At 33.9% G+C, this 23,599-nt stretch overlaps 2 protein-coding genes and 1 pseudogene across 2 annotated transcripts; 1 reads left to right on the top strand and 2 right to left on the bottom strand.

Annotated features, from left to right (window-relative positions):
• Positions 1–4,848: 4,848 nt before the first annotated feature.
• LOC143592646 (sphinganine C4-monooxygenase 1-like) lies at positions 4,849–7,982 on the top strand. Its single transcript, XM_077072518.1, has 2 exons — positions 4,849–5,097; positions 7,213–7,982. The coding sequence occupies exons 1-2, from the start codon at positions 4,876–4,878 to the stop codon at positions 7,765–7,767; spliced, it is 777 nt and encodes a 258-aa protein (XP_076928633.1). The 5' UTR covers positions 4,849–4,875; the 3' UTR covers positions 7,768–7,982.
• Positions 7,983–11,338: 3,356 nt separating this feature from the next.
• On the bottom strand, positions 11,339–13,446 carry LOC143592641 (protein PHYTOCHROME KINASE SUBSTRATE 1-like; annotated as a pseudogene).
• A 5,677-nt stretch (positions 13,447–19,123) lies between these two features.
• On the bottom strand, positions 19,124–20,762 carry LOC143592645 (protein PHYTOCHROME KINASE SUBSTRATE 2-like). The gene has a single exon (XM_077072517.1). The coding sequence runs from the start codon at positions 20,526–20,528 to the stop codon at positions 19,371–19,373; it is 1,158 nt and encodes a 385-aa protein (XP_076928632.1). The 5' UTR covers positions 20,529–20,762; the 3' UTR covers positions 19,124–19,370.
• Between the last annotated feature and the right edge of the window lie 2,837 nt (positions 20,763–23,599).

Here is a 23,599-nt window from a genome sequence, read left to right as displayed (position 1 = left end):
TTAAATGTACAGTATTGAAGCTTTTATTGGCCAGGTTTTAATATATAGACTATACTTAATTTAGGTGTGTAATTATGATATAGAGACTTAAGGGAAACTCAGCAATTACAAAAAAAATCACTTTAATTGGAATCTAATTATACAATCAATAAAAAGAAAAGTTATAAGTAGACACAAGAATTATTGCCAGACATCCTCACTTATTTAGAATTGATTGATGTGTAAAGTAATACTATTAAAAACACCAATCACATTTTAATTATTGGTTCGTTAAATAGGTATCATATAAAACTTTTAAAGGTATGGTTTTCCAAATATTCTTTTGCATTGCCCGGATTGAGATAATACATAAGTTACATAACAATGTAGATTGAATGTATCTCTTCTATACATGTAAAAATAGTTAACAATTTAGCATATAACCTTTAGTAATTTTAAAGTTTAAAATTTAAGATAGATACTTATCGACCTAGTATCCAATTAACTTTACATAATTTTAATAGTAACAAAGTTTTTCAAACCTTCCATTAAAAAGTTGTTTAAACCTCTTTTTATCTTTAAAGCCACTCAGCTTTAATCAGATACTTTCCTCTTGATTTTTTTTATCAATATTAATATTTTAAAGTTACTTAAATAAAACATATATACATCTTCAATTTTTAAGTATTAGTAAGATGTAATTGTTATTTTATTTGGTGTTTTATATGAATGTATTCTATGTGTGGTTTATATATGTTAGAGCATTCTCATCCCATCCCCTATCTTCAAACTAAAAATTACACTAAAACTCACTTTATTTTCTCTCTCTATTTCAATTAAATAATACTTTTTATACCTTTTATTATTACATTTTCTCTTTCCTTCACTCACAACCACTTTCAAAATATATTAAAAAATTATAGGGGATGAACAGTAACTTTTCAAATATACAGAAAAATCACTACTTTTTCTAAAATATAAAAACTCTTCACTCACAACACCCTAAATCACTTTCTAAATTATAAAAACACCCCTTACATAATATGAGGGGTTGGATGAGAATGCTCTTAGAGCATTCTTATCCACTCCATCATTTCTAAAATTTAAATTATATATATATACATATATATGGAGAGAATCAAGAGAGAACTCCTTCTTTAAGAGAGAACTAATAAAGAAATATTTTTAATTTAATTAAAAAAAATATTTTTAAATTTTTGTTTTTGACATTATTCTTATATTTTGTTACCATTCACTCGAAAAAAATAAAAATAATAAAAAAAACTCGTTGTAGTGCACATATGCAACACATCGACTTTTTTTATTGCATATGTGCACTAGTGTGTATTTTGATATGTGCAATAGTGTTGAATAACATATATGTAATTTTTTATATTGTATTAGTGCAATAGTGTTATATTTATATCCAAAAATACAAAAAAATCAATATAGTGCATATGTGCATTAGTGTTCTATTACGTATATGCGATAATGTGTTTTGAATACAATTATTAGTGTTGTATTTGCATATATTCAATAATGTGTATTGTATAATGCAAGTGTGTTGTATTATATGCAATAAAACACTATTGTATATATGTAATACACATTAGTGCGCATATGCATTACATTGACGGGTTTTTTAGGAACAATATCATCTTATTAGGAGGAAAGAAAAAAAAATCGTAAAATATTTTTTTAAAAAAAGTTAAAAATAATTTTCATTAGTTCTCTCTTTAAGAGGAGTTCTCTCTAGATCCTACCCCTATATATATATATATATATATAGGGTTAGGTTTGAATAAAAACTCACTTGAGTTGTGAAAACTCTAGAAACTCATTCTCAACCACATGTTTTTATTTAAAGATTAAATCTTGTGGTCCACAATTAAAGTTAATAAAAAATGTAAAAGTTTATTTACATTTTCTCTCTCCTGAAAACATATATAAAAATTACTAAAAAATGTAAAAAAAATAGCAAAACATTTTTTTTTATGCTTTCGATGTTTTGTATTAAATGTGACAACATATATTACATGTAACAAAAAAAAAAAAGATGTTACATAGGGTTTTCATTGGTTTTCTCAACTTAAGAGGGTTTTCAAACTATACTTTTCCTATATCGGGTGTGTATATATATAGGCAAAGTATAAAATGAAAACCCACTTGAGTTGTGAAAACTCTAGAAACCCATTCTCAATCACGTGTTTTTAATTAATGTTTAAATCTTGTGGTCCACAATTAAAGTGAATAAAAATGTAAATATAAATATAACTTTTTCTCTCTCCTGAAAATATATATAAAAATTAGTAAAAAAATGTTAAAAAATAGCAAAACATTTTTTTTTGATGTTTCGATATTTTGTATTAAATGTTACAACATATATTACATGTAACAAAAAAAAACGATGTTACATAGGGTTTTCACAGCTCAAGTGGGTTTTTATTTTAACCTTACCCTATATATATATATATATATATTAAAAACCAAAATATTTTCCTCTCACATGCATTAATATTCACCAAATGTATCAGATCTTTTGCATATGGTACAAGTCTTTACATGCATGCATTAAGATTTTTCAACTTTAGTTTATTTTTGTCACACAAGTTTAATGAATATATTTTTTGACCCTCTACTTTAATTAATCAATTTTAGTTCACTAAACTTTTACCATGTAAGTTTAATAGATATGGTTTCTGGCCCCTCTACTTTAATTACAAATTTTGGTTTATTAGAGTTATGTCACAAAAGTTTCATATAATATACTTTTTGATCTCTCAACTTTAATAATATAACTTTTATCATTACAACTTAAAGCTTTACTTTTTGGTCCATCGACTTTGGTACTGAAATTTTGCCACAATACTTTTAGTATTCCAAATCGAACTGATTCCGATCGACTTTCCAATGCCTAATGCCGCATTGCACGGTACTTTTTGAACATGTGATGCATTTAACCCGTTCTGCCGCAATACGGGAACATAAATATCTGTTACACTAAAAACACAACATTTTCTCCATTTTTTCAATTAAATAATACTTTTATATATCTCTATCATTACATTTTTCCCTCCCTCTCTCTCTCTCTCACAACCACTTTCAACAAACATTAAAAAATTATAGAAGGTGAGCAGTAAATTTTCAAATATACAAAAAAATCCCTGTATTTTCTCTCTTATCTATTCACAACACCCTAAACCACTATTTAAACTATAAAATCACCACTCACAAAATTTAGTGGTTAGTATCTTGCTATGCCGTCCGGGGTATGTATTTTTTTTTTGAACGGCCAACAAACATAAAATGTCTTGGTACTTCGTATGGGGTGATCCAATGGCTAAAGGTCAACGCCGGCTAGCTTAACCCAGCCGTACGGAGCCCTTAAGCGCCTCCAAGTTATCTCCAGTTCCGGGGAAAACCCACCCGCCCAAAGGCCCACTGGTGGTAAAACCCGGATGCCCTCATGATCGAACTGGAGATCACAAAGATCCCTGTCCTGTCTTCCTTCATTGAGCCCCTCATGTCCCTTCAAAGTGTCGTAAATGAGAATTGAACTTGGATCTCTATTAAGAAACCAAAATTCCCTATCACTGCACCACATTGGAAAGGAATAAACTACCCAAATTCCGGGGTATGTATAATAACTTTTTTTTAAAAACTGGGTACCAATTTTTTTAATATTAAATATCTTAATAATCAATCATCCAAGATATTTATCAAACTCCCTCTACATCACGTTATGTCGTTATCATGTGGTCAATCATGGCCGACGCCAACACAGACTCTTAACAAACCAATAACACAACTCCACGTTACCATTGACCACCGTAACCCATAAACACCCTCCCGCATTATATTACTCCCCCACACACATTGTTCTCGTTCTTCCTTAGCTGTTAAACTCATCGTCGTTTTCAACGATCAATTCTTCTTCAATTCGTCATCGTTAACACCTAATTGCGCTCTTATTCCGTCATCGCAGCCTCCGATTTCACTTATTACGCCTAATTTCAGGTTAGGGTTTCGTTATATAACAGGACTCTGTGTTTATTACTTTTCACTGATTTACGGTTATTATTAGAAGATGAATGTTCTAATTCCGTCATCGGAACCTCAGATTTCATATAATTACGTTTAATATCAGGTTAGGGTTTCGTTACACCTCCGTACTTTGTGTTTATTACTTTTTACTGATTTCCGGCTATTATTAGAAATTGAGACATTCTTTTTTCGCATATTCACGTTTAATATTAGGTTAGGGTTTCGTTATGCATCCGCACTGTGTGCTTGTTCATGTTTATTAATTTTCACTGATTTACGGCTATTATTAGGAGATGAACGTGCTAATTCCGTCATCCGGAATCTCAGATTTCATATATTCACGTCTAATTTCAGGTTAGTGTTTCGTTATATAACAAGACTCTGTATGCGTGTTTTTATTACTTGTACTGGTTTACGGTTATTATTAGAAGACGAACATGCTAATTCCGTCACGGAATCTCAGATTTTGTATAATTAGGTTTAGTTTCAGCTTAGGGTTTCATTACATGGTCGTACTGCGCGTGCGAGTGTGTGTTTTTCATTACACGGTCGTACTGCGCGTGCGAGTGTGTGTTTAGTGATTTCTGGTAATTATTCGAGTAATCTCAAGCTCAGATTTCACATATTCATGTGTAATTTCAGGTTAAGGTTTCGTTACACATCCGTACCGTGTGTGTGTTTTCACTTTTTACTGATTTACCGCTATTTAAACGGTTTCAATTCCGTCATCCAGAATCTCCGATTTCATGTATTTACGTTTAATTTCAGGTTAGGGTTCCGTTACACAGCCGTAATTCGTGCGCGTGTGATTAGTTGTTATTGGAAGAATCGGTTATTAGGAGACTGAAGGTTATGGAGTTTAATGTATCGGATGCGTTTTTGGGGACGGTGGCTCCGTTAGTGGTGTACTGGGTGTATTCTGGATTCTACGTGTTGTTTGGATCGAACGAGAAGTATCGGTTGCATTCGAAGAAGGAGGAGGACACAAAGAATCTGGTGTCGAAGAAGACGGTTGTGAAAGGTGTTCTTCTTCAGCAGGCGATTCAAGCGGTCGTCGCAATCATCCTGTTCACTGTACGTTTGTTGCTATTAGTAGTATTGTTAGTTGTTTGTAGTGTTACCTTTTTTGCTATTGCTGCTTAATTTGGTGAAACAGTGTGACTATTGATGTGGAATTAGCGCATTTTATGACCTTTGCTGAAGAAAAAATAATCTATAATTGTGGTTTAATTTGGTGCAACAGTATGATCACAGTCTTACTTGTTTTGGTATTGTTTACTTAATTTGGTGAAACAGTATGATTATTGATGTGGAATTAGACATTTTATGACCTTTGTTGGTGTAAAAATGTAATGATTAGATTAGGTATGATTTTAATTTGTAGGAATGGATTTTAGCTGAATATGCTTGTTATGATAGATGTTTATGTTAACAAACCACTTTTAGCCTCTTATAAATCTATAATTATGAGTTTAAATGCTTAATTATAAGATATGAGTCATTTAACTGTTTACAAAGGCAAGTTACGCAAAGACAATTTATTTTTAGAGCTAATATATGCCTGAAATTTTGATAGATGTAAGCATTACTATTACTAATAAACTACATTGCATGTAGCTTAAAATAAAATACAAATTTCACAAGTTGATTTTCACTGAAGACATTTATGAGTTTAAATGCTTAATTATAAGATATGAGTCATTTAACTGTTTACAAAGGCAAGTTACGCAAAGACAATTTATTTTTAGAGCTAATATATGCCTGAAATTTTGATAGATGTAAGCATTACTATTACTAATAAACTACATTGCATGTAGCTTAAAATAAAATACAAATTTCACAAGTTGATTTTCACTGAAGACATTTATGGCTCTTTTGTTCGTGCTTATCTGAACAAACAAACACACACACACACACAAACACTTAAATGAACAGATTTTCTTGTTCATATTCGTTCATTAAGAAAATTAACATGCTCGTGTTCATTTATGTTCATTTGCTAATATCTAAATGAATGATTTATGGACATAAACGAACTGTATGCTTATCTTATTAATTGTTCATAGTATTACTTGTTCTGGTACTATTTACCTAGTTTAGTGTAACAGTATGATTATTGATGTAGAATTAGGGCATTTATGACCTTTGATAGTGAAAAAATTTAATGATTGATCGGCTAAGATTTAATTGGTAGGAATGGGGCATTATGATAATCATACATGTTATACTATGGCTGAATATGCTTCCGGTTATGATAGATGTATTTTTTTAATAACACATCACTTTTAGTCTCTTGATTCTGTTATTAGGTGTTTAATTTCAAGATATGATGCCTACAAGTTTTTACAAAGCCACATTAAACAAACAAGAAGATTTTTAGAACCAGCATATGCTTGAATTTTTGTTTGTTGAAAGTATTACCAACAAACTGCAGTATATATAGCTAAAGATAAAACACAAATTTCTCAAGTTGATTTTCAATGAAGAAGTTTATTGCTCTCTGTATTGTTGTTCCGTATTTTGTGTTCATTCGTTTGACTTTATCCGAACAAAAGAACGAGCATGAACACTTAAATGAATGGATTTTATTGTTCATGTTCGCCCCACTAAGAAAATGAATGTGCTCGTGTTCTTCCTAACGAATTGTTCACGAACATAAACGAACAAATTTAAATACCCTTAAATTACTTTAAATTCTCATCAGTCATTCCTAACTCTTTAATCCAAATCCATAAACAAAAACTTACGATATAAGATTCTCTCCTACTGTTGCCATGTGTCAGTTTACTAAATGAATATATAAATGAACGTAAACGAACGAGCATAAGTGAATGCAAACGAACGTGACATTTTATGATCGTGAACGTTTGTTCAATAAAATTCATTCGTTAACCTTAATTTATGTTCATTAGTTCACTTTCCTTTAAGTTTGTTCGTTAATATATTCACATAGTTTTTGAGGCTTATTACAGTTTAGTCTAGTTTCAACAACTTTTCAAGCCGCAACACATTTTTGTTCACAATGAAATTTAATTGGTTTAGCTGAGTCATGCTTTTCCATCGTTATGTTCGTTTGTTTACATTCTTGAACCATTTGTTTAATTGTTCATGTTCCATCGGTTCACTTACATGCTTGCTAATAACTAGCAATATACTTTCACCCTTATTATCATTATTTTTGTGATTCAGGTTACAGGAAGTGATGAAAATCCCACCTCCAATGGAACCCATTCTTTATTCGATCTGGGTCGTCAATTCTTCACAGCAATGGTGGTTCTAGACACGTGGCAGTACTTCATGCACCGATACATGCATCAAAACAAGTTTCTTTACCGACATATTCACTCTCAACATCACCGCCTCATTGTTCCATACGCGTTTGGAGCTCTTTACAACCATCCAATAGAAGGTCTTCTGTTGGATACAATCGGTGGGGCCCTTGCGTTTCTTCTTTCAGGCATGTCCCCTCGTGCCTCTATTTTCTTTTTCTCATTTGCTACAATTAAAACCGTTGATGATCATTGTGGATTATGGCTTCCTGGGAACCTTTTTCATGTCTTTTTTAAAAACAATTCTGCGTATCATGACGTACACCATCAACTTTATGGTACCAAATATAACTACTCGCAACCGTTTTTTGTTGTTTGGGATAAAATTCTCGGGACCCACATGCCGTATACACTTGAAAAACAAGAAAATGGTGGTTTTGAAGTTAGGCCCGTTAAAGTTGTTAAAGATGATTAATTGATCGGTCAAGCACTTAAGTTCACTTATTTCTTACGCTGTATACATTAAAAACATGTAATTCTATTTTTACCATCTTTAAATGTTGCAGCGTATTAAAGTTATCATAAATGTTTAATGTTATATAGTGTGTTGACAATAAATAGAGCTTTGTTGTATTCGTTATTTGAGGTAATGTAAATTTAAATCCAAACCTATGTTTGTAACATGTTGACTTTACAATTTCTGGGTTCATGCTCTTTTTTTTTTCTTGTACATTTTATTTTTTTTGCTTCTTGTTTATTTCATTGATTGCGCACGCATTGGGTTCAGGTTGTCCGGTAACAACTTTTCTGTGGACTTTTATTTATAAAAGATGAAATCGTTAAATATGAGTATGTGAAGTTTAGTTACCTTAATAATCCTAAACTTTTAATTTAGTGATTTAGGTACGAGTTTATATACATTAAAACACACTTTTGTAAAAACTGTTAATCGTTTAGACCCAGATTGACTATTTAATAAGCAAACAAATTGAGGTATTAAGGGTAGATTAGTCATTTATGTGAAAGTTATTAGCACACTTTAGTTTGCAAGAATTTGCATTTTAGACGTCTTTTTGAAATATAAATGGCAAAATTTTTAGTATACTTGAATACTATATTTGCATATTTGAGAGATGCATTTATAGCAATTTTTAAACCCTGTCTTTATCGCCTTCACCTGGTAAAAGAAAAGGTTGCGGGTTTGGTATATTTTTCATAATAATTTGCAGCAAAAACAGTCCTTTCTTTATGACATTGAAATATTCTGTTTAATAAATGCATAATTGAATGTTTTTCTATTTGAACAATTATTGCTGCACATATGCATGCATGCATGCATGCACCTTCATATTTGAGCTGTCAAAACTGTCTCATGTTTAAACTGCATGCCAGACCTTCCATACCCTTTCGTATACTTCTCATCCAAGTGTTTCTGCTGGCATGGACTGAGAATAATTAGGTTTCAAGTTGTCAATTGTCATTATTAAACCAGTATGCAGGCCGTGTTTGGCTTGACTTGTTTAAAATGTTTAGTTAGACGGGTTGACTTGTTTAACTGTTTCATTAACTAGTGACTGATCAATCTGTTTAAAATTAGAATAATAAAATAATAAAAGTATAATTTGTAAGATCCACCTGTCAACTTATTTAACTCATTTGTTGCAACCCATTCTTTAAATCTTGTTTTCACCCGCTAACCTATTTAACTCGTTTAGATCCATGGGTTACACGGTGAATAAATTAATTCCAGAGTAGGCTTGTCGATTTTACCTGTACTCGGTTAACCCGATCTGATTTCACATGTACCCGATTAACTTAACTTGAACAAACTGGTTACTTGAATCCAAACCAATTGCTATTATGGTGGGGTTTTGGTTAGGCATTAGACAACAAAAACCTAAATAACCCGAACTACATTATTTTGGCATGTTATCATAATTCGATAATGCACATCAACTTTTCGAAATAGTGTGAGGGTTATGCTCCTGTCTTGATCATATTAACTTTCCAGACATCTTTTGGACAAAAAATATAGCATGTAAACAATAAACTTTTGAATTAACAAATATCTCATGGCCATTCAGAAAGTAAATAAATGAAAAACAAGTATGTCCAAACCGGAATATCCGAACTTTCCAAATCTGATCGGTTATCAGTACAACATCATACATAAAAATCTCAAGAATCCGACCTGAACTACATGAAACACAAATGATAAACCCGATCAACACCCTTACACTAGAGTATTAAGCTATCCTTAATATTTATGCAAATAGAAACAATTTAGTAATGTTTTTGGGTTTTTTCTATAAGATATTAGCTCAGTTGGCAAATGCTAGTTGGGTTATGTGTGAGACAAGGGTATGTACCGAGGTTCGAATCACGCACGTGACAAGAATCATGTGGGAAGCTTCTGGGGGGCCCGTTCAATTTCAACAAGTTTATACCACTAATGGGATTTATTTATTTATTTATTTTTTTTGGAGGGGGGGGGGGGGGAGACCACTGTTCTAGGATTCATATTTCATACTCGGGTAAGGTGGGTCGTATGCGAGTTGTAAGCCTTTGGAAATCCTCTGACAAGCAGTTGCACACTTGCACCTAAGGCTGTTAGAGAAAAAAGAAATTCTATAACCAGGAAATGCATGTGACCATGTTAGATTTAATTATTTATAGATGATATTTAGGTTTGCATTTGTAAGTTTTGGTACAAAACAATCGTTTTCTTCATGAACGTGTGATCTAGATATCCGTAAGGTTTAGCTTTTGGTCACTGATGTTAATATGAGTCATATGACAACATGCGTGTCTGTCTGCTGGTGTCGACTTCCTATCCTCAAAAAATAGATGATTATAACAATAAAATAGAATTTTTTTTTTTGTGATTTTGACATCTTACCTGCATTCGAGAAGAAATATTTTGTTCTTTTTCTCCTTTTCATTTCGTTGGAATACTTGATTTTTGACCATATTGGTACTAGACAAACACACATGTGCTTGCACCATGTGTGTGTGTATTCACACTTATATGCAGCGCCAAATTGATGTATTATGTGAAAAGTGGGACGGGTGGCAGGTCAAAACAGGTTTGGGTAGAAACACGTCGGGTTCAGGTAGAAACGGGTTAATATTACTATTAGTGTGGGCCATGTTGGCATCTACCCTTAGGTAGTTAGGCTCTTGTCTGAGAAAGTGAGATATATTTGGATATACAAGGGTAGAATTGTAAAATTACAATGCCATTTTGTGTAGAGTAGCATATAGCTGAATAAGGGTTGTATATACTACATACTACTTAGTAAGATTTTGTTACTTATGTAGACAATTAAATTGATTGCTGAATATAGTAGATTACTAGACAAATAGCCCAAACAGATATTGTGAAAAAACAAATTTTCTAATTAAACAGTAATGACTATCTCGCATTTCGGGACGTTTGTGGTGTTCAAGGTCTGATTCAACTGGTTTTGATGAAAGTTCTTGGCCGAACTGCTAAATACTTTTTTGGGAAATGACACACCAAACCGATCAGAATTGAAGGCCCAGTTCGATAAGCAAACACACAACCAAGAACACATTCGTATACCCATATTTATACAGACCATAGAGACTCAATTATAATCGACTCAAACTCTTAAGTTTAAGTTATCTCTATCTTCTCTTCTCCTTTTCACATGTGAACTCAATTAGGATTGTTTTCAACAAGTTTAATCGATTGGGCGTTTAATGGTTCGCTTTTGATGGTTTGAACCAATCGTGTTTAATCTTTTGTTTTTGAAAATCACTTTTTTTGCAGTAAACAATTTTAAATGATAAAAATGTGTGCTGCATATTCCAAAATGTAAAGAAATATATAAATGATAAAAGTTCAAACGATCGTCAAAGTGCAAAACCGGACAAAATTGTTAAATCGTGAAAGCCAAAATCCGGCCAACTTGCTTTGGTTGAGGTGGTGCTGTTGATTTTAATGGTTTCTGGAGATTCTGCAAAAGAGCCATCAGTTTATAAATTTACTTCAACTCAGTTACAAAACATAAATCCAGGCATTATTTTTTCATGTCCAAGTGGTGTGATGATGCATATGTAGAATGTATCCTGTCAACTGGATTAGCAACTCCAAATCCATTTTGGCTTATATGCAAACCCGACACCGCACACATCAACTTGATGTCGGCTTGTATTTTCGCCACAGGTGTTGTCAAATCCACCCGGTTGCACCACTCCCGCTTGGCAGGAGAGACACCAACACCATCCGTAACACCACGTTCATCACCTAAAACTCTCACTGCTTTTAGACTTTTACACCCCGAAAGAATCCCCGAATTAGCTTTCATATTTCTTGTTACTACCGAATTTTCATGAGTTGGAAAGTCTACCACGCTGGCAGTCGCGACACTCCAATCAACACTCTCCTCACTTGGTGCATACATGTTGTTCTTGGTTGCTTGTCCCGCAAGAAACGAGTTATTCTCATTAGTTGAAAAGCTTTCTATTTCGAATAAATCCGAGCTTCCATACTTCCCGTATCGTTGTGTCCACCGTTTCTAGAACTATCTAGAATATCCGCCTTTCGAGTCACAGCGTCCCAACTCGACATCATTAGCTTCCTCTCCAAGCTGATAGACTTCTTATGTTCATGTTCATGTTCATGTTCTTGTTTAACTTCTAGTAGCTCGGGATGCTTCAAAACCGGGAACGTGAAACAATCTTCTCTTTTGATATTGAAGAGGTATGCACCCGCCTTAACATCGAGCGGGGCGGGTCAACCCACAAGATATAGACAAGAGGCTTGAAATCAGGATGTCATGAAGACGCAAAGCCAAAACCTATGCGCGTGGCGCATATCACATATGCTCACGCATATCGCATATGCTCACGCATCATATATGCTCACGCATATCACATCTGCGCGTGGCGCATCTGCGCGTGGCGCATATCACATATGCTCACGCATATTACATATGCTTGCGCGTATCACATGCTCACGCATATCACATCTGCGCATGAAACATCTGCGCGTGAGAATAAAGAGAAGACCTCGCACATCCCCAGGATAGGTGCATTTCACACATGCACACAATCAACCACGTCCTTACCCAAATCAGGATAAGGACAACCATGATTGTGCTCATCAGACAACCTTCCAGAATGTATCATTTAAGGAATAAAGAATATGCTGATGTTGACAGCTGCCAATGAAGGGTGGACAACTCAGCAAAGCCCATGTGCTACCACGTGATTGCACATGGGTCAGGTGAAATACCTTGGTCAGAGAATAATCAATGAAAAAGCACCAGGTGTCCTAAGGACACGTGGCGCGAAGCAATAGGAGGAGGCTAAAAAGGCCCTAATTGGGTCTGAGCCCAATCATTGGAAACCCTAATACTATAAATACCACACCACCTCCACAGTGGGAGGTAAGCAAGAAAATATATTCTAAGTCCTTACTCACTTTCACATTATTATCTTCTCCTATAATATCTTATTCTCACACCGGAGGGTTACCCCAAAGAGGACCCCTCTGTCCCTTTCTGAGGGGTAAGTTCACGGTGCTGCTCGTTTTGTAGGTGGAAGAACTCATATACCGGAAAACCATCGGTGATATAGCACATTCATACCCGAGGAAAGTTGATCGTATACTAGTAAGTCGATCCACGCTTCTTCAGATATTAACATCATCATCAGCCTGTTTAAGCATCAACGAGTTCGCCTTTTGGACCAAATCACCGCCTTTAACGGGCTGTTTGGCTTCGGTAACCTTAACCGACCCTTTGTCACTACATTTGCAACCGAGACTCACTAACAAGCTTTTGACACTTGTTCTCTTAACATGAGTGTTGCCATTATGCCCATTAGTAACCAACAAACCTTTCCTACTATTCCAACTCGATTCTGAACGAACGCTTGATGCAGCTTTTGGTTTAGGCAACGGGCATGGCTCTTCATGCTTCTCTTGAGGTCGGTTTGAACGATAATGAACACCGGTATTGGATGTTCTTGCAAGTTCTTCATCTATTACGCCTTTGAAGTACTTCTCGGCTCCAAAAATCCCGAGCTCGTCATCTTCTTCCTTGTTTTTCATCGTTTTAAGCATGAAACGATCTTCGGTCATGTGCACGTTCGTGTAGGAGAATCGTGCATTTGATGCTGTCATGTTTGTATAATAGATTTGTGAAAATGGTTAATGGATATGAATATATTTGTGAATGTTTACTAAGAAAAGTTGGATATCATTGATGAGACCAAGTGAAATGAATCAAGTGTTTATAAGTAGAGTGCTTTTGTAAGGATTGGGTTGGGTTGATAAAGCAATGGGATCATAAAATGGTATCTTGTGTGGTTTAGAATTTGTGGTTAACTGCTGTATCGTGATAAGTTAATTGTTCTAACTTTAAGAAAACGACAGTGTATAATAATACTGTATTAGAAAATTTGATTGGTCGGAGGGTTAACACGTTAACGAACTTTTTAGTGGTGTGTGATAATATTTTTTATAAAATAAAAAAGAGAGAAAAATATAAGTTGGCAAGAAAGGAGGGTAGAAGGTCATATATGTTGTATAGATAAGAAGCTAAACACAAAATATGAGAGTTACTCTCCATGTGCTTTGTCTCCTCTTTTTTTTGTCAATTTATGTTATATCATATCATAGACGGAAAAATTGACTTATGTTAAGTTGGACATGCTATATTTATGTTAGATACGATAATGTTTTAATATTAATTTGTGATTTAAGATTTGGTTCTTAGAGAACATAAACTTATACTTTAGTACTTACAAAATCCAAAGTTTATCCTATTCCTAATTTCCTGTTCCTAATATAAAGGGCTATTACGATAATAAACTCTTCTTCGAGATGAGTTTTAAAAAATATGATCACGACACTGGTGCAAATAGTGTTGCAAGCACATTGTGCATGAACATATTGTGCACAAATATGACACGAGTTCCAATTTATAGCATCAATCCAATAATAAGCTCGATCTTCTTCAGCATGAGTTCCAAAGAATATGACACGACAGTGGTGAAAGCAAGTAGTGCTGCAACTTGCAAACGCATTGTGTCACATGACAAACCATACTTTTGGTATGGTATCCAACGCATTGTGGAGTGTGGTGAGCCTACATGACTTAGGGCTCCGAGTCAATAACATTCATCGACAAACAGTTTGCTCTACATAACCTGCCAAATGTGTCACATAGCACCACAATAGTTGGGGAATAGATGTGAAGTTTAAATATGTGTATCCCTCCCTAGATTCTCATTTACATTTATATTATTCTTACGTTAGAGATTCGTCATGGAGAGGAATTTCTTCCCAATATGACGATGATACTAAAAGTTTACTATCTTCTAAAAATCTATTTTATATATTCATTTTGAATACGAGTTACTTCCAAATTGATGAAGCATTTCTCACTATCCTATGAAAAACTCTTGCTTTTAACTAATGTAATTAAACACTTACAAAATTAATCAATTTTTATTGCAGTTCTTACGGAAATTTATATATTAGTCTTGTAATATATATATATATATATATATATAACGAAACATATCAATTATGAGAGTTTGGTGCCTAATAAAACAAAGTTTCACACAGGATAACATATCTATATTTCTTTCTATATATGTTTTTATGTACTTAGATGTACTTACATTTATAGTAAATTTTAAAAACACATAATTAAGTAAATATCATTAAACTAAAATATTATAAACTGAAAAATTCTTATATTTTTAGTTCTAATAACAACGAAATTATGATCTCATCCTATTTATATGCCTTCAGAAATTAGCTTTGTGTAATTTATATCTTCTTTATTATTAATGTATCATGTGTTACATATTAAAAATGCCAAGATCATAGTAATTGTGATGATAAGGCCAACATTGCATCAAGCCAAACTATCAAACTCTTGTTGGGTTATTTAAGTATTTTTTATGATCTCAATTGTTTAAAATGCACAAATTATGACACTTCTTTTAAAAATCTCAAGATATACATAAAATTTGCAATTCGTTTACACTCATAATTAGAGATGGACAAAAGAACTGGTTAACTGAACCGGTTTGAAACCAACTGAAACCGTAGGTTTGTAGCCGGTTTGTAATTTTCTCTACTGAAACCAGTTAACCGAACCAAATCCGGCCAAAAACCGATCAAAACCTAAACCGAAACTTTTCATAACTTGGCCAAGAAACCGGTTTCAACCCAAACCGAAACCGATCATACAACCAGGTTTGACTTTTGTTGACCATATCGAACCAGCTTCAACCCAAACTGGTTTTGGGTTTTAACCCGGTCTGCGCACCTCTACTATAATCTATTACACCAATAATAATAACTTTATGTACATATTAATGATAATAACAACTTAACAAATAAAGCAGATTTTACTTTTGAAAAGTTTTTAGGAAATATCCTTTTGTAGAAATCTCTAATATTTAGTCAATTTAGGTGACTCATATCCCCCATTTTGTATGGATCAAATTATGAGCATAAAAGGTTCATTTTTTTTATCAAAGGTTATAATAATGTGGATGCCAAATTATGTTTCACAGTTATATTGAAAAATACAAGTTATAATATAACTTCATTAGTTATAAGCATTTTTCACACATCCTAAGTTTTAAGAAGTTTATGGAACCGAAATATCCTTCAGTAATAATATATGAGGTCGTGGATTTCAATCTTTGCAAGTTTAATGTAAAGACGAAATTAGATGCTAAAAAAATAGCGTTAACAAAAAAAAAAAAAGATTTGAGCGAGTGAATTAACGTCAAAGAAGAAGAATTCATCAAACGAATTTATCCCGTTAAATCCATTACTTCAATGTTTAACTCCAATGGGTGTTACTCTTCAATCCGGTACAATAAAAAAATAGTTTTAACTCCATTTGCTATTTATATACTTTTTGCAAGCATGTTAATGTTTGTATTTGCTTTTGAAAAAGAGAAAGACGGATACCACTTATCGCAACCCTTGAGAAATAAATTCATTATCCTTTTTAAGGAAGTAAAACAATATTGAATTCTAGGAAAATGGTACATGACCATATGTTCATATCTCTAGGGCCGTCTTAGCCGATTTTAACGACAGCGAAATAAAACTAGGGCTTTAGGCTTCTACTTTCTAAGGACTTTAATTTCAAAACAAAATTACTACTTATGTATTTTAATTTGAGATTTGGATTAATATGTTTGATTTGAGCGTCGCTTAAACTAAATTTGGTCTGAGAATATATCAGGAATTGTGTTACTTATGTATTTGCAAAAAATAATGACAATACTTTGATTTTTTGGAGTGACAGCAAGATAATTTTTTTACAAGAAGACCTCGTTTCTAAACATTGTTTTAGGCCACTAAAGTGATTGAGCCATCTTTAATTTACCGTCTGAACATTTTTATTACCTCACTAGCACTCATGGTTGTAAAATTCCAACGGACGACGATTAATCCCAATTAATCCAACCAGTCTCCATCCCATCAGCCGACTAGCGATTACTACAACACCGCTGGTAGTTAGTTATCTTTAAAAGTTCATTAAAATATTATATGTACTTTATTTATACCAAAATTTTTAAGTGGGCTGACCGTACCATTTTGTGTCGGCATTAACTTGATACCTAAGGTTAAGGCCCGGCCCAAATTTTTCATAAGCGTATCAATCCGAATTGTATTTCCGTACCATTAAATATGTACTTATATAAAAGTGCAAAAAAGTATACAAGCCTTATGAAGCACAATATTTAATTGATAACGAGTTTTTCTACCCATCGTGTTGCGGTGGGGCAACTGACAAAACCTCATCGTTGAAACCCGCGTGTTGGTAAAACCCGAACGTTACGACGATGAGTTGACACGAATTTGGTTAGTACCTGCTGCGCGTGTTACGATATAGACACCGTTGGTAAAATTTGAGGATTAAATCAAAAAATTAATTCATCAAATTAGCATATAAGAAAACAAAATATTTAAGATGATGTTTATTTGGTTGGCGAACCCACCCGGGCAGTGGTAAAACCCAAGCGTTGTCGGTCCCGAGCATAGAGACGGTAAATTGTCACAAATTCGGTCGGTTTTGATTACGTACCTTACAGTACCGGCTTGGCTTTAAAAAGCGAGAGGCGAACAAAAGCGATGAGGTCTAAAACCGAAGGCAAATCACAAAAAGCGAACGCTTTTCGTATACGAGGCGTAATGTTTTTATTTATATTTTTTTAATACATATCATTGGTTTTTAGCATCCCAACTCTAAATGTAGCAATAAATAAGTGTTATATATGCTTCAATACATAAATTACCTACATGTACAAACTAAAAAACATGTTGTACAACATTTTAATGCATAAAAATGACCTATGTACTAAAGGCGCTCGCCTCAGCTTCGCCTCACGTCGCTTTTTGCCTAAAAATAGTGTCTCCCTTTCGCCTTTTGAACATTGGTCGCCTTGAGTAGGCAAAAGCGATGAGGGTCTCACCATAGGTCGCCTCGGCTCGCCTCAGGCGCGCGTTTTTAAACCAAGGGTACTATAACTAAAAAACAAAAAAAATATAAAACTGGAGGCGGACCAACGACCAATTTGGGGGGGGGGGGTCAAATGATAGCGTTGTCGGTCATGGGCTGGGCTTTAAATGGGGCTGCGAGTCTGCCGAACTCGGTCGGTTCCTTTTAGATTTATTATGGTTCCGAAACTAAAAAGAATTTGACGTTTGGCCGGCTTTCATTAAGTTTATTATGGTAACTGAACTAAAATAAAATCACTGACCAATATGGTGCCGCAAGTGGCCCAATAAGCCACTTGCAGCACCAAACTTGTTAATTAGATATAGGGTATGTTTGGCAAAACTAGCCGGTGGCTGGTAGCTGGTGACTGGTGGCTGGTAGCTGGAAGCTGTAGTTTTTTGATATATTTAAGTGTTTGACAGAGTAGCTGGAGCTTTTAATAAACGTATAAAATAACCAAAATGGGCATAATTAAAAAACAATAATATTAAATATACTTATTTGGGAAGGTTATTTAAGTAATTAAAATACTAAAAGCTTGTAGCTCTTTCTAAACGCTACTAGTTGGAGCTTTAAGCTTTTTCTCATGACCTAAAAGCTTCAAGCTCCTTCCAACCAAACAAAACTTTTAATTAAGTATGAACTTTTTTTTAAAAGCTTGAAGCTCCTAAAAACTTCTTAATAGTAATAATTATTAAGGCCTTATTTAGTCAACAATCGAAATGTAAATAAGTTAACTCGATATTATTGAAAAGGTAATGAACTTACACTTTATTATAAAGTATCTATAAACTATTATAATAACTTTATGTAAAATATAACACGTTAAATCCGTAACAGATAATTTTATTAATTTTAAATTTTTATTCTCACAAATTTTAAATCAAACGATACTCGTCCGCTTTAATATGCATGTAGCTCCATCGCCTGACCTTTCCTTGCAACTCTAATCATTTGACTTCACAAAACTCTAAATCAAGTTATAGCAAAACGATTTTGCGTCATTTATCTTCCCCGACATGTTACATGCCGAAAATTGTTGGTCTATTCATCCCAGCTTTCTAGTATTTGAGCGAAAGAGAAAAATGTAATGTAAAACTTGTCGCCCTAGTATCACTTTAGACTAATCATGATGTATGTAACATGACTGTCCTACAAATTAAATAACTTCAGTTACATTTTTCTACATTTTTTTATTTCTAATATAAGAATAATTTGTGAGAGTATAAATTTCACGTCACTAAATAAAGAAAACAAAAATACAAATTATTTAAAATTTTAAATATATGTAGATATCTACGTACGTACTTACTTTAACAGTGAATGTACAAACGTAGTATGTGATTCTTTCAACTCAGATATTTAGCACGCATCTGACCCATTGTCAGGTCATATCGAGTCAAAGCATTCCCCCTCTAAACAAACTTCCAACCGCCAAAGAATCCGATAACCTCTGCCGCCCTCCTGCCGCACCGCGACCAACCTTATACTCATCTCCTGCCACTCTCACCGCTTTATGACTAACACAACCGGAAAGAATTCCGCCACCGCCTTGATCGTTTTTGACCTAAATTCTCCAGCCACCGCTACCGGTTCTCATCTCATGGTAATCAGAAATAATTGAGAATTCAGCGGCACTCGCCGTCACAACGCTCCAATCAACACTAACCTCACTAGGCGCGTAACAATTTGACTCCCGGGGAGCAATAAATGAGTTGTTCCCCGTTGTGGAAAAACTCTCGATCTCAAACAGATCGGAGCTCGAATCGCTATCCGCATCGTTGTTGTACATCCCGCTTCTCGGAATGTACAATTCATCTTCGGGCGGAATATCCACATCCCAATCGTTTAACAAACTTAGTTTCTTACCAAGGCTTAAATGACCGCCATTACTATTACTATTACCACTACTATTATTATTATTTCCATCAACTTTACCCGCCAAATTTCTAGATTTCGAATTCGAACGATCTAAAGTCGATTTCAAAATCAGATCGTTTGAATTCAATATAGGAAAGCTAAAGTAATCATTACTTTTTTTTGAACGGTAGTGCACAGGACCTTCACTTTTTTGGTGAGGGCCCACTGAAGCACCTCTTTGGGCTAATTCAATATTCTGAATTAGCCCAAAGTAATCTTTTCCCGTCTTCCTTTCTGCTAACTTAATTTTCTGATCGAAATCCAACATTTTCGTGTGTGGCATCGAGATTTCTTTTGATTGAATCAACCTTTTCTCGCTGATTTGCGTCGATTTCTTGTTGATGCAATTACAACCAAATCTAGCAAGAAAATTAGTTTTGGTTCCGGTTTTGGTTTTGGTTCTGGTTTTTTGTCCGCTTTCGCTTATTCCAAGAGCCTGATTCGAACGTGGCAACAACCCAACGCGACTATTGCAACTAACATTCGATCTAACACTCGGTGTGTGCATATTTATTTGATCGAATTCTTCAACTTTGCTTCCAATTCCATAATCATCGATGAATTTTCGACCAATTTTGCTCTCCACATCTTCAACTTCCTCTTTGAAGTAGTTCTCGGCCCCGAACACATCAAGCTCATCGTCGTCTTCGGACTTCTTACGACAATGATGATCATTTGTTATCTTTTGAATCATTTTCTCCTCAGCTTGATTCAAGTAGGACGAGAACGAAACGTCTCGAAAACTATTTGAATTTTGGAGTGTGAGACTAGCTCCAAATGATGAGCCATTAGCATACATGTCCATGGAAGAGATTGGTGAAGAGAGTGGTGAGATTTGAAGAGGAATATGAAATGCAACTTGGATGAATGACAGCCATTTGTATAGTAGGAAGAAGGTATTATTATGAGAAGGTCCACTTGCATATGTTCATAACTCATATATTTGTCAAGTCAATTTGTCATTTTTGAATCTGGACTATGGCTTTCTTTTTAAATAATTGTATTTATTGTTCCTCCTTTTCTTGATTAAATGTACCTATAATTATGTTATTACTCTGATTCCAAATTAATGGGATGGGAAAATTCTCAAAATAGCACCTTTTAGAGAGAGGATTCTCAAAATAGCACTTTTTTCCTCAAAATTATTTAAGATTTGGACTGACAAGACACATTGGGAAAAGATAAAAATAATGAGGGAGCAGTCCAAATTTTGAAGGAAAGTCAGGTAGGAGACGGGATTTGGGGAAATAATGAAGGTAAAGTCCAAATTATTTTGTAATCTTGGAGTAAAAGTTCATATTTTTTCAAAACTTTTTTTTTTCAAAAAACCGTCTTAGGAGACTGTTTTTTTATGTTTCCTACATTTCCCGTCCATATTTTCAAATTCTTGGAAAAAGATATTTTGAAATCTCGTCTTGAGAGACGCATTTAGGATGAATTTGTTCTTAACAGACGAGATTTCTTATTTTCCTACCTTTCACGTCCAAATTATATAATTTAATATGGGTTTTCTTTCTTCATCGGATATCTTGTAGCAGGCCAAATGACGAGGTTTAAGAGGGGAGATCATGTGGAAGTTAAGGAACCAATGAACCTGGAACCCAAATCCTTAACTTCCACACGATGAACCCGGAACCCAAGTTAAGGAAGCAATGAACCATTGGATATCTTGTCGTCGTAGTAAGAACCAATGAACCCGGAACCCAAGTTAAGGAACCAATGAACCATCGGATATCTTGCCGTCGTAGTAGGAACCAATGAACCTGGAACCCAAATCCTTAACTTCCACACGATCTCCCCTCTTAAACCTCGTCATTTGGCCAGCTACAAGATATCCGATGAAGAAGATTGATGAAGAAATGTTAATGATTGATGTGACATTCGTCAATTTCAGGTATTGTTTGTATTCGTTTTTGTATTTGTTTATTATGTAAACCAACCCGATTTGTAAACCGAAGCTTATGTTATAATCAAAATGATGGATTTATGTTACAATATTGTTTCACACTTGTTGGGTCTTGAAAACATCCTATTTTTATTTTTATTTATATTTATTATTTATTTATTTATTTTTTGTTGTTTTGTGTTTTTGTCTTGATCCATTTTGTATGAAAACTCTTGTGTCTCACACCCATATTTGACCACCAACATTACCCTATATATACACCACCTTTCCTCTTCATTTTCCCTTGCTACAACTCCAAAAAAAAAAACTCTCTCAAACATCAAAGATTCAAGGTTATCTTCTTAAGTGTTCTTGAAGGATTTTGGTCTTTCATCTTAATTATTTTATGTAACCTTATTAATACTTTTTTATGGTTGTGCAACATATATATAATATACACCCCTTGTTTACCTTTGGTAGTTACTTCTCCGATTCCGGTCGTTGAGGTTTCGGACCCCATAAGGCAAGGCTTTATGGAGGACTTCGTGTCCTTGATATATATACATCTATATAACTTGTTCATACATATTAATCTTGCTTATTTTAGTTTGTTGGTCATGTTTACAAGTTCCATGGTTATGGGTTTTTAAGAGTCTATACTTCGGTTTAACCGTAAATAGCTCTAAACCGTAAACCGAACTTTGTTACTAGTTTTTGTTTGTTTAAACATACTTAGTGTTAGATCTAAGTTTCTAAAATCATTTTTACAAATTCTATGGTTATGGGTTTGTAGAATCTTACCTCGGTCTTAACCCGAAACACGATCCGAACCGAAAACCGAACTTTTGTTTAAAGACTTTATTGTTAACTTTTGGTATTTTTTTATTTGTACATTATTATACAAGTTCTTTAGTGTTTGGACATGTGGAAACCATCTATGAACTTGTTGTGAGATGGAAACCGAACCAAACCGATTCTTGCTCACTTAAGACACACAAGTGTGTTTTTTTTTTCAGCCATCAAGACTTGTATATTTCTTTAAAAATAGTTACAAATTGATTTTTAAATATTTTCTTAAGTACTTGGAAATGTTGGATCCAACTTGATCTCATAACAAAGTTTGGACCGACAAAACCGAACACTCGCATAACGTGCGTTGTTAGTTCTAAAACAATGGAACTACATACTTGGTTAAGTCTTATTAAATTTTATTGAGTTATCTCATAACATTCAATATTTTGGAAAGTTGACTTTGGGTTTGACCAATTATCAAGACCCGAACCGACAACCCGAACACTCGATAAAAAAAACCCGTTTTAGTATCTTTATTCCAAAGGGATTTGCATTCTTGCATTTTACCCACCTTATTACTTAACATAGGTTGAGTAAATATTAAGGTTAGATACTTTAACCCGGTTTCGAGCAAACTTACATTTTTAAAGGGTTATTATTATAAATTCTTAAATAGTCACATTTTAAACCTTGAACTTTAATTATTTACATTTCTCAACATTTATTTTGTTTAAAGACCTTCAAGACAACCTTTCTAAATTTAAGACTTCTTTTCTTTTTAGGCATTGTGCGTTAAACTCTTCGTTCCGACAAATCTCCAAATTATCATCTTTCAAGTTTACTACTTGAAGGTGAGTACTTCATACCCCATTTTCCATCTTTTATTTTGGGGGTGACATTTCGTACTTATTCAACAAAATGCTTTATATTTGAATCTTAAACCACAAACGTAGTTGTATACTTTACCTAAATAATTGCTCGATTTGGTGTTCTATGCTTATATGCCTATGTGTTTATCGCTTTTGGTTGGTGGAACTATAAAATCCTAGACTATTTGGCATCCCCTTATAGCAAGGTGTCGTTAACGTAATGCAATTAACGATAACTATAAAATCCTAGACTATTTGGCATCCCCTTATAGCTAGGTGTCGCTAATGTGTTTAGCGATATCTATTTATCCAAATTACCACTTTTATTTA

The sequence above is a fragment of the Bidens hawaiensis genome, unplaced genomic scaffold, assembly GCF_021521415.1.
Source record: "Bidens hawaiensis isolate Kalapana, Puna unplaced genomic scaffold, B.hawaiensis_p1.1 tig00041133_1, whole genome shotgun sequence".
Classification (NCBI taxonomy): domain Eukaryota; kingdom Viridiplantae; phylum Streptophyta; class Magnoliopsida; order Asterales; family Asteraceae; genus Bidens; species Bidens hawaiensis.
Note: the sequence above shows the minus strand (reverse complement) of the source record. Positions and strands in the feature narration are given on the sequence as shown.

Excerpts from the sequence above, each read along its gene's own strand:
- LOC143592646 (XM_077072518.1), top strand. The coding sequence starts at position 4,876 with ATGGAGTTTAATGTATCGGATGCGTTTTTGGGGACGGTGGCTCCGTTA. Across the intron at positions 5,098-7,212 it reads TCGCAATCATCCTGTTCACT|GTTACAGGAAGTGATGAAAA; the intron begins GTACGTTTGTTG and ends TTTGTGATTCAG.
- LOC143592645 (XM_077072517.1), bottom strand. The coding sequence starts at position 20,528 with ATGGACATGTATGCTAATGGCTCATCATTTGGAGCTAGTCTCACACTC.